This window comes from Amblyraja radiata, chromosome 34 (genome assembly GCF_010909765.2).
Source record: "Amblyraja radiata isolate CabotCenter1 chromosome 34, sAmbRad1.1.pri, whole genome shotgun sequence".
NCBI classification, from domain to species: domain Eukaryota; kingdom Metazoa; phylum Chordata; class Chondrichthyes; order Rajiformes; family Rajidae; genus Amblyraja; species Amblyraja radiata.
The window spans coordinates 17,241,941-17,254,455 of record NC_045989.1 but is presented as its reverse complement, the minus strand read 5'-3'; the positions used below and the strand labels follow the sequence as shown (position 1 = coordinate 17,254,455).

The window sequence follows — 12,515 nt, the reverse complement described above, 5'->3', positions numbered from 1 at the left end:
GCAAGAGTTCATAAGTTACATTAAATTCCACTTAAGACAGCTTAATTTGGTAATTTCTACATTTGAAATGAGACAGACTAATGTCATTTCTCACAGGAAACAGTACATCCCAGCAGAGCAAGCTTACAGCCGAGTAGCAGAAGAGCAGTGGCAATGCACCTACTCCATTATGTATCCACAAATAAATATTCATTTCCATCAGTAAACAGGCTTAAGGCTCCTGGATAAAATCATTGATCAGGCTTATTATGGAGGCCATTGGTTCCTAATGCAGAACGTCCAGCTTGCAAGTGTTGTCCTCACACTCCAACTGACACTGGGCACAAGTCTAGACTGCTCTCTTTTGTAGACCAAGTCTAGACTTTGTAAATCAGCATCTGCAGTTCCTTGTTTCTACATCTGGTCTTTTTTTGTCTTTGAAAATTACTAATAATATTTGCATCTGGAGATGTATAGTTAAATTGTATGATGTTTCTTCTTACAAGTGCCTCTCCCAGAAAACGGATGTGCACCACATGCCAATACAAGCATTCAATGAAGATGCCAATACAAGAAAAAATAGATACTGGAATGTGGAATTAAAATGAGGAGGGCAGTGGGGGGCGGGTCCGGGGAGGTACCATGGAAGGAGGATGGGGGTTTAGAGGGGATGGGTGTGTGAAGGGTGAGGTTAGGAGAGGTGGCATGATTGGCATTGGTTGAAAGGCAGCAGAAGCTAGTGATGTCAAAATTGAGGTCCCTGGTTGCAAGGGGAGTGAAGTAGGACCCAGGAGAGTCAGTTAATGTGAAGTAGTTGGAGCCAGAAGCATGGAGGATCCTGGCCTGGAAGTGGGTCAACAATCACAGGCTGCTGTCGCCAGAAGGGGGGAAGGGGTCAGTGGCCCTGACCTGTGGGCATCAGGCAAGGGCCTGCAAAGCCAGCGGCTGTGGGGGTTGGTGGTGTTGAATACAGTTAATGGTCCAACCTGGGAGTTTCAGAGGGCTGTGCATTCAGAGGGAGTGAGATTGGAGTGGGCATCCTTAGATTATAGTGGGTGTCCATAGACTGGAGTGCTAGTGACCCACTGGGTAACTCCAGCAAAGAGAAATGCACTGTGAAAACATTTAAAAGCCTTAAGAAAATCTTCAAATTTTCTGTGCAGTTTTGTTAAATGAAGGCAAGAAATAAGTGCTATTTTGCTTTTTATGTTTAAGAAATCTTCAACATTTTGAAAAATCCATTGTAAAATAAACAAGATTTTAATTCAGAAGACATTTGATAGCGGCAATGGACTGTGGAAATTAGTTCAGTTTATTGTCACGTGTACCAAGGTAGAATGAAAAGCTTTTGTTGCGCGCTATCTAGTCAGCAGTAAGACAATACATGATTACAATCGAGCCATTTACAGAGTATAGATACATGATAAGGGAATAACATTTAGTGCAAGATAAAGCCAGCAAAGTCCGAACAAGGATAGTCTGAGGGTCACCAAAGAGGTAGATAGTAGTTCAGCACTGCTCTCTGGTTGTGGTAGGATGATTCAGTTGCCTGATAACAGCTGGGAAGAAACTGTCCCTGAATTTGGAGGTGTGCATTTTCACACATTTACACCTTTTGCCTGATGGAAGAGGGGAGAAGAGGGAGTGGCCAGGGTGTGACTCATCCTTGGTTATACTGCTGGCCTTTCCGAGGCAGCGTAAGGTATAAATGGAGTCAATAGAAGGGAGGTTGGTTTGTGTGATGGTCTCGGGTGCATCCAGAATTCGTTGCAATCTTTATCAGCTCCTGACCAGCGTGTAAAGTTGAAGTAATCTGCAGTTTATCACTTCATGTCTTATATTACAAAGGACAAATTATGTCTTCATGCAACTTACATAATTCTAGATAAATAAACAAATTGGGCTTAATTCAAAGTGTGGGGAATTTATAGTTCTGGTCTTATCAGGAGAGCTTTGATAATGTTCATTTCAAGTTAGATCCTGCACTCCCTGCCAAACTTTTTGACCATAGTTGTAACGCCACCAACAATTTGTACTGGGATCAACCACAAAAGTTTATAAATTGTAGGAGCTGAATTAGGCCAACCAGCTCATCAAGTCTACTTCACCATTCAATCACAGCTGATCTTACCCTCTCAACCCCATTCTCCTGCCTTCTCCCCCTAACCTCCGATACCCGTACTACACAAGAATCTATCAATCTCCACCTTAAAAATATCCATTGATGGCCTCCACCGTCTTCCGTGGCAATGAATTCGTCAGATTCACCACCCTCTGACTAAAGAATTGCTGCTCTGGCCAAGAAAGCACACCAAGCTCTACTTTCTCTGAAGGCTAACAAAATTTGGTATGTCTCTAACAAGACCTAACAATTTCTATAGATGCATTATAGAAAGTGTACTATTGGATGCATCACAGCTTGGTATGGCAACTGCTCTACCTAACACCGCAAGAAATTGCACAGTTGTGGTGCAGCCTCGTCCATCATGATAATCAGCATCCACCTACCACATTGACTCCATCTGCACTCACACTGCCTCAAGAATGTAGCCAGCATAATCAAGGATCATTCATACTCATTCCCTCTTCTCCCTTTGGGCAGAAGATACAAAAGCCTAAAACTAGAGTCAAGAACAGCATATTTCACTCTCTTATCAGCTTCCACATAGGATGAATTCCTGATCTTCCAATCTAATTCCAAGTGTGGCCCTTGCACTTAAAGAAAACCTGTACTTTCTCTGTAGTTTAATGTTAAATTCTCCAATTTGTTTTTGCTCCTTTGCACTACCCAATGCACTCGTGTATGGTATGATTTGCTCTGCAATGTGGTACATGTAACCATGTAACAATAATAAACTAACTCCAAAAATAATTAATATCACAGCACTGAAGAATCCAAAGCCACTACCAGGATTTGACACGTTGTACTTTCATATAATGTACAACTGCACGATACTCTACTAAGTTTCTGACTATTTACATTCCTGTAAGGTATTTGGTTTTGCGGTTGATAGCTCTTTGTCAGAAGGTGCATTTTCGTGCATCTTATCAAAAATCTCATCCACACACCTATATCTCCCTTTGTTTTGTTCATCATTACATTCCACATTTTTCAGCTTCCTTTAGATTATGTCAATAATCATTATCTTCACTCCTTGCAATGTAGTAACTAAACCACAACTTGTTCTACGCTCCATATTTTAAAACAGCAAAACAAACTAGTTTTCAATTCCAGACAGATGTTTTCTTCCATGCATACTATTTATAGAGAACTATTTAATTGAAGCTATCTTTTGTGTTACAACTGAATATCCTAACATTGATTAGAAGTCTAGCTCTGACTACTTTCGTCTAATTACTCAATGCAAAGATCGTCTATTGACATTTGTGCTTTACAATCTTATCAAATAGACTGTTCTCCACATAAATCTAAAATCTAGATTACCAACAAATAGTTCAAATAGACCTTCAAAGCTCTACAAATACCATCTCCAAGACATTAACACTGCTACATATCAAAGTTGTGTTCCAACAGTTCCCAGAACAGCATTCACTCAAGGACTGATATATCGAATTCGCTTGTAGACAAAAATGCTGGCGAAACTCAGTGGGTGAGGCAGCATCAATGGAGAGAAGGAATAGCCGACATTTCAGGTCGAGACCCTTCTTCAGACTGAAGCATAATTCGCTTTATGCTTTCGGGCATTACATTACAGATCGTCATTTACTGCATGAAAAAGATCTTTCTTCTGCCCTCTTGTTCTTTTGCCAATTATCCTAAATTGGTGTCTTGCCTTTTCCTGTCTGGAAGAAATTTTGACGTTTTTATTGTCGCTAAATCACACTTAAAACACTACGAACCTCCTCTGCATTAATGAGAACAATCACTTTTCTTTGTTTCTCTCTGATAATGATAGCTCCTCGTCCCCAGTTATCATTGATAAAGCCAACGATTCCACTGACCTTTTAAAAGAAAACAGATTTTGTGACTTTTCCTAATAGCTCCAACTATTTGTGTGAATACTACAGTTACTACAGTGCGCAGACACAACCCAAGTACTGAAGCAAGTGGACAGCTTTTTATTATTCTATGTGAGTAATCGATTGAACTCCAGATTTATGCATTGTAGGTAGCAGCAAAATGTAGATGAATCACTCACCACCTAAATATCCACTCTCTGTATGTGGTTGTTGCAAATAAGTCTAGTGACACCCAAGTTGTCAGTGTAGGAAGCCTCGATTATGGTATTGTCACGGAGTAACAAAGAGTGGGTTATATTATCTCCTGTTGGAAATGGCATTGATTGCACTGGTGCAGCCCAAGTAGAATCTGCAACATGTCACCTTAAACTCAGCTACTGTACAGACACTAATGTATCTAGGTATGGACAATGTCATTCAGGTACAGTCAGCAGTCCCACTGTTGATTCTAAGTCAATGAAAGTAGCTGAAGTATCTGAAGTCAAAGGCACTAATATGAGAACGTTCCGCTGAAGGTATATTTTTCAAAAGAGTGTGTTCTTAGTTCAACAGAAGCAACTCATAACTTTGTAATGAAATATTTCAAAAACACTCAATGTTGTCGATTTTATTTTCAGCCTTTCAATTAACAAATCCCAAAACTCAAAGGATTACAATAAACAATTAGTAGTAGCTTTACATTACGGACAATATGATGAAGCAACATTTCAGATGAGTAAAAATTATCTTTAGGATCAGCCAAAAATAAAAGCCATCTTACCCAAGTACTCCATTAACTGCTCTGCTGTTATAATTTCAACCATGGGTGGTAGTTTAATCTATAATAAAAATGGATATTCTTAAATCAGATAAAAAGGTAGAAACTATAGCACCTACGAAAGTAACACATACGAAAGCTGGTACATAGTGACAACATAAAGAGCATCTTAAAAGAAAAAGCACAGAAGTTTAAGAGTTACTTCAACTCATTAATATTATAGATTCCCCTACTTTCTTCTACCCACCACTGTCAAGCATACCTTCTTGGCCAAGCTCCAAAATTAAGCATATCAAAGCATTGTAGCCTGGAGGAAAATACATAGATTCTAACAATAAGGACGTGTAGATCTTTGAATATGAAGATCTCAATTTTTAATTTGAGGTATAGACAAACCAAGGCTCCTATGTCAATGAGCACACGATGCTGTCAACTAAACAGGCATCACTATATTATTAAGAGATTTTTACTATTTTAAATTATACCTTCCATGCCAAAAGAAGAACGTTCATGATTGCAAGCAGAGGACAGGGACCATTTTCATTCTGCGTAATAATAGGTGTGTTCTCCGCTTTCCATTTGATCCACTTAATGTGATAAACTGACTGCCCAGGGAATCTTTCTTTCGAACCAGATGGTTTGGCAACACCGTCCTTGCTGTTATACTCTTCACTCTGTAAAGCGAGAGCCAAAGCTCGGTCTTCAGTCCCCTCGCTGTTCAAGTCAGAGCTAGGACAAGAGTTCAAATTGGAAAAGGACTCGAGGGAGTCGATGCTTCGCGATTCGCCAGGCATGCTTTGATCGCTGGCGCTGTGATTCCTGTCACACTCGTGGTTTTTACTCGGGCTACTTTCTTCCGGCAGCATATTATCCGCTTGCTGCTGAGCAAGGCCGGGCAGAAGGTCCTTCCTCAGCCCGCTCGCAGACTCCTCACTCAGTTCGCCCATCTTGTTTACCAAGTTGTGTTGGGGGCTGTTGTTGACTTTCTCCTCCCCAGTAGGCGCGCCCTCCACCTCCACCGCATCTTCATCCTCTTGCAGGCGTGTCACGGAGCTTGAACACGGATGATCGCCACCTGCAGCAGTCCCGGCCCTCGGGCCCACGGCACCGCTCCCCGGGCTGTCCGATCCCTTCTGCCGCTCGAAGCTGCCATCGCCACTCGCCACAGTCGGCCCAGCCCCGGCTAACTCCACGGCCACGCCGCCCCGCTCGACACTGACATTACTTTCCATGTGCCTTCAAGCGGGGGTGTGTGGGTGGGGGGAAAGGGAGGGAAGAGGGAGGGAAAGGAGAGGAGAGGAGGAAATGTCGAGGTGTTTACATGGAAGAGGCTTCCAGCCGCTGACAGGCAGCCGCCATGACACTGCCAGCAGCTCGTGACGTCAGGCGCCCGGAGCACGCATGCGTGCTACACACTCCGCCTTCCAGGCACCTAAACGTGCCCTGAAATTTACTGCAAACCACCCTCCAAGTGACAAGCCTTTTAGTTTTATTATTACAATTCCAAATATATATATTATGCAGCAAGTGCTTAGAGCGTACTTCCGATAAACGTGATGTCGACCTCATTTTTTTACATACAAAATGGAAAAAACAAGTGCCTGCAATAGTGTCAATATATTTTTTTTCTCTGGAGAGATATCTGCTTTTTGATAGCTCTGGTGATGTGAAGGATTACAGCCTTGTACCTTAATGCAAAAAAAAAAGGAAAACAAAGGAACACTATCTGGCAGGAAATTGTCATTAGCGATTGTAGGCATGCGCCATGGTAAACCCGCCCGCTTTCTTAAAGCGGCAATAACAATAATCTGCAGCAATTGTTGTACATCTAAAAAGTCGTGGAATCAAAGTTTAGCTCATTCTGGCGCGTTCATAGTAACTTATTTAAAACACACGAATTGCACTGAAATCATAGCTCAGTGGCGTTTGTGAGATACGAGAGACCCCGAGGAATTGAGGACAAAACCAAAAATATTACCTTTGTGTCATCTTTTGAATTAAAGTTTCCTTTCGCGTGGCCGAACAAGATTCTGCAGCACTATTTTCAAGAACAACATTTAAATACAAACGCCATTAAACCATCACACCTGGGAATTAACCTCCATGTTGTTCGTGGAACCTGTCAATCTATATTACAAAAATGACCACACTTCAAAAATAGTTGTGAAGTGTTTGGGGGATATTCCAAGGTTGTTGACTCAAGATGAAGAAGGCAACAGAAAATTCCAGAGCGTTGTGGATACAGATTGGTCCATCACACAAACCAGCCTCCCCTCCCTCCCACATCAACTCAATTTTCACTTCACGCTGGCTTGCCTAATCAAGCTTCACTTGCACAACGATCATTCTCCCTTCTCCAGCATCTGCAGTTCCCTTTTGAACACATTCTCCCTTCTCCTGTTGGGCAGAATATACAAAAACATGAAACCACCTACAACCAGATTCAGGAGCAGCTTATTCTCTGCTGTTATCAGGTCTCCTGAACAGACTGTTCACAAGGTAAGCGTGTGTTCCTGATCTACTGATCTACCTTTTTACAACCTTTTATATTTATTATGTGGTCTTTCAAAGTTATTAAAAACATTCAACTTGTAAGAGAAATATTAATCAATGTGTAATATTAGTACACACAAGGACTGTTAATGAACAATTATTTCAATATGTTTGTTTAATTTTGTAAATTGGATCCATCTCCAATTTATTGAATGTTCAAGACAAGTATGCTATGTTGGAGAAACTCAGTAGTTGAGGCAGCATCTATGCAGCGAAGGAATAGGCGACGTTTCGGGTCAAGACCCTTCTTCAGACAGCATTTTTGTCTACCTTTGATTTTTCCAGCATCTGCAGTTCTTTCTTAAATAATTATGCTATGTTATTGTGTTCTACGTTGTTATATTATAATTATAGAACACAATGAGTCTAGCCTGCAATGCCTTATTTTTGTCAATGTTTGTGGTGTTCCAGTGGAATTAATATTTTGGCACTCTGACAATAACTCCTCCACGTATAGCTTTATTACCATTTTATGTCAACAACACTGACTTTTTGAGGATTATTTTTCAGATCTGGGCATCACGTCCAAGACCAGAATTTATTGCCTATCTCTAATTGTCTTTGAGAAGGTGATGCCGAGCTTCTTTTTTCTGGTGAAAGTAATCCCAAACGATCTTGAGAAGGAAAGTCCAAAGTACCTGCTGACGATGAAGGATTGAAGATATACTACTAAGGTAGACACATAATGCAGGAGTAACTCAGCGGGACAGGCATCATCTCTCGAGAGAAGGAATGGGTGACGTTTCGGGTCGAGACCCTTCTTCAGACTGATGTCAGGGGAGTGGGTGGAACAGAGATAGAATGTAGTCGGAGACAGTAAGGCTGGTGGGAGAACTGGGAAGGGGGAAGGGATGGAGAAAGAGGAAAAGCAAGGGCTATTTGAAGTTAGAGAAATCAATGTTCACACCGCTGGGGTGTAATCTACCCAAGTGAAATATGAGGTGCTGTTCCTCCAATTTGCACTGGGCCTCACTCTGACAATGGAGGAGGCCCAGGACAGAAAGGTCAGATTGGGAATGGGAGGGGGAGTTAAAGTGCTGAGCAACCGGGAGATCAGGTAGATAAAGGCGGACTGAGCGGAGGTGTTCAGCGAAACGATCGCCATGCCTGCACTTGGTCTCGCCGCTGTACAGAAGTTGACACCTGGAACAGCGGATACAGTAGATGAGATTGTAGGAGGTGCAAGTGAGCCTCTGCCTCACCTGAAAAGATTGTCGGGCTCCTTGGATGGAGTAGAGGGGGGAGGTAAAGGGACAGGTGTTGCATCTCCTGCGGTTGCAGGGGAAAGTACCTGAGGAGGGGGTGGTTTGGGTGGGAAGGGACAAGTTGATCAGGGAGTTGCGGAGGGAACGGTCCCTGCGGAAAGCAGAAAGGGGTGGAGATGGGAAGTAGTGGGATCCCGTTGGAGGTGGTGAAAGTGTTGGTGGATTATATGCTGTTTGCGACGGCTGATGGGGTAGAAGGTGAGGACAATGGGGACTCTGTCCAGTTTGTGGTCATTCAAGACACCCCATCATCCCACCAGGTTGTTAATGGGGACCAGGTGAAATAAATGCGAGTGAATGTCAAGTGTAGACATTGCTGGTGAATTTGCTAATGGGTTGTAAATGGAATTGAATGTTGTGCAATCATCAATAAACATTCCCGTTTCTGACATTACAATGGAAAGAATAGCCTCGGACACTGCCCTAAGGAACCCCTGTAATAATGTAATGAAATTGGAATGATGGACTTTCAGCAACCAAAACTTTATGACTCCAACCAGTGAAGTATTTTCCCTTTGATGGCCATTAAATTTAGTTCAATCCGTGACTCTATGTTCATTCAAATGCTGCTTTTATGTTAGAGGTAGTCACTTTCTACATACCTCTGTAATTGAATTCTAGGTCCATATTTGGACTCAGATTGTGATGAGGTCTAGAGCCAGTAATCCTGGAAAAATCCAAATTGTGCATCGTTGATTGGGCTATTGGTAAGCCTCGATGACACCTTCCATCATTTTGCTGATGATTAAGAATAGACTGATTGTACAGCTCGGCTGGATTTATTGAGTTTTTTTTGTGAATAGTACATGTCTGGACAATTTTCCACTTAATTGGATAGATGCCTATGTCGTAACTGACATAGGCATCTATCCAATTAAGTGGAAAATTGTCCAGACATGTACTATTCACAAAAAAAACTCAATAAATCCAGCCGAGCTGTACAATCAGTCTATTCTTAATCATCAGCAAAATGATGGAAGGTGTCATCGAGGCTTACCAATAACCCAATCAACGATGCACAATTTGGATTTTTCCAGGATTACTGGCTCTAGATTGCAGCTTGGTTCATGCTGCAGCTTGTTCTGGAGTTCAAGTATTTAGGGCTACAGCTCAAATGTTGTTTGCGCTCAAAGCTTTTGCTGTTCAGATGCTGTCAACCATTTTTTGACCACGCAATGCAAATCATGTGCAATGCAAATCAATTGGTTGAAGACCGTTTTTCTGCGATGACAGGGAGCTCTGGGTGAAGCCAAGGCAGAGCATCCATTCTGTCCTTCTGGCTGAACATAATTCTGTTCAAATGTCTAGCTCTACCATTACTGCAGAGGTGCATTTTCTTAGAGCCTCTCTTACTCCCACAAGTACTTATCTGGACATCACCATTTATGATTAGATCTTATAATCTTGCAGAGCTTCAATCTGATCCTTTGCCATTGTCGTAGTCAGAGATACTGCAAGGAAACATGCCCTTGGGTCCATCGAGTCCACACTGACCATCAACTACCCATTTAAAAACATGAATTCATTTTTAATTCCGCTTGCAATCTCATCAACTACTCCTAAATTTTACCTTGGGGAAAATTACAGTGGCCAAATAAACAACCAACCCACACATCTTTGGGTTGTGGGAGGACACTGGAGCACCCAGTAACAGGGAGAACATACAAACTCTGTTAGGATTTAACCATGACTCTGGTGCTGGAGGCCGTGGCTCTACTATCTGTGTCACTGCATCACTCTTTGGTTATGAGGCCATTTCCTCTGCCTATTGCATGCTGTTTTTGTTGTTTGGTTTGAATGTAGTTGTGTGTTGTAACTTCATTAAAATGGCAATTAATTCAAATACAAATGTAATATTATAATGCTCTACAGGAAAAGAAGTACTTTTAGATTTCATTCTATATGTTAAATTAATAAATGCAAAAGAAATTGACGGTTGGACAAACTGGGATTGTTTTCTTTGGAGCATTGGAGCCTGAGCAGAGCATTTTATAAAATTATGAGAAGTATACATAGGGTTGACAGTCAGGATCTTTATCCAATGGTGGTGATGTCAAATACGAGAGGGCACAGCTTTAAGGTCAGAGGAGAAATGTTTAAAAGAGATGTGCATAGAAAGTTTTTTTACACAGAGAGTGATAGGTACCTGAAATGCTGCCAAGTGTGGTGGCAGCAGTAGATATGATAGTGGCATATAAGAGCTTTTTGAATATGCACGTGAATATGCAGAGAATGGGGGGATATGGAGCAAGTCCAGGCACAAGGGATTAGTCTAGGCAGGCATTAGGTTTGGCACAGACATTGTGGGCTGAGGCATTTCTGTGCTATACTTTATCAGAGAAAAATATAGTAGAAAATTTGAAATAAAAGTGCTTATTGTGTGAATTGTTGAATCCAGAAAGTTCTAATGCTCCTTTTCAAAGACAAGCTGCTAGTCCTTGAGTTTTCTTTGAATGTCATTGGAGCAGTGTTGGAAACATAGATGGAGAGGTCAGAGTGCTTGTGGAGTGATAGGCAAGTGGAAACCTCAAATTACAACAGCAGACTGAACAGAATTGTGCCAAGAAGTAGTCACCAGTTTGAGTACAGCAGGGACATCAGCATGGGTAGTGAGTACAGCATTCTAAATTAAAAGAATTATAAATAAATTGCTGATTGTGCAAAGAGTTAACATGAGTTAAGATGCAACTCAGAAGATATTGAGTATTGATAGAAGTGAAAGAAGGAATAATAGAGTTGCAAGGATCTGATAATGCTGGTTTACAAAACATGACAGTAAGTGCTGGAGTACTTTGTAGGATAGGTGATGTTTCGGTTCAGGACCCTTCTTCAGACTCCGAAGGGATCATATAATGCAAGAGAGAAAACCATGGATTGCTGAAACAAGAGAGAGGAGGAGAAGGCACAACTGATGTTTGTCATCAGATGGAAGTGCTGACATTTTGGAGGATTATATTATATAACAAATGTGAAGGCTGCTGTTGTGGAAGAAGATCGCAAGAGGAGCCTTATCCTGGTTATTGGAGCAGGAATGAGAATAGAAATACAGGATGCGGAATAGATCCAATGCTATTATGGTTTTCAAATTAAGTATAGGTGAATAAACTGGAACTGTGTAACAAATATTTATCTTCTGAATGTGGTGATGGATGCACTGAACATTGTATCCACTGTGGTTCAGTGGTAAAAGTAAAAATATTTCTTTAAAATTGTAAAGCCATCCATCCCAAAGTGAAAATCATTGTGTTGCTCATGAGTTTTGCTATGTTGGATATTTCTTGCTTCTTTCAAGCAAAATTACCTCACATATTATCACAAACTTGTTTCTTGAATAATACACTGCATTATCATGTGATTTGTGTACATTTTTTATGTACTGTATAGCATGATATCTAATATGTTTAAAAGTTTATAATATAATGATGGTATATAATATATTAATGATTTTTGTTATTTTGATCTGGCCAAGTATGGTCATTTTTGAAAATTGTCATCCTGTTCCCAAACAGACTCCACTTTATTTGTAAAATGTTTTCATAATAGAAATGCTATAATGCTATAGACTTTTAAATTGCTGTACTTGTGCATATGCTGGATATTATAATACATTTCATTAAACAGTTAATACACCAGCTGCTTTGGTGCTGAGTTTCTGGGGTCAGGGTTAATTAGATATAGTTTCCTTTATTGTTCAGTGCTAGTATTGATACTTTGCTGGAAAGAAACTGAAGGCTTTTGTGATGGTTAACTTCTGTTGGGATTGGGATAAATTTGAAGATGAGCATGTTTTAAGAAGCAGAAAGAGAGGGGGGGGGGGGAGAATCCACTAACACAGAAATATATATGTTCTTATGATACTGCATATGGGTTATGTGGGAAAACTATTGCATTAAAATTGGGAGGTACAAAATGTCTGCTCTCAAGCTGAGAAGTATGATGGTGACCACATTGACTTGACAGGGCGAAGAGTTGGGACATGG

The 12,515-nt window shown here is 41.0% G+C and overlaps 1 protein-coding gene across 2 annotated transcripts in view; it reads right to left on the bottom strand.

The window, feature by feature from the left end:
* mindy2 (MINDY lysine 48 deubiquitinase 2) overlaps nucleotides 1–6,098 on the bottom strand; it is a 49,328-nt gene extending 43,230 nt beyond the window's left edge. For both annotated transcript variants that reach the window (XM_033050637.1, XM_033050638.1), the window contains exons 1-2: nucleotides 5,203–6,098; nucleotides 4,721–4,778 (exon numbers count right to left, since the gene is read on the bottom strand). In XM_033050637.1, coding sequence (XP_032906528.1) covers nucleotides 4,721–4,778; nucleotides 5,203–5,949 — 805 coding nt within the window. In that variant the 5' untranslated portion in view covers nucleotides 5,950–6,098. The remainder of the gene's footprint in view (nucleotides 1–4,720; nucleotides 4,779–5,202) is intronic.
* Nucleotides 6,099–12,515: the final 6,417 nt, after the last annotated feature.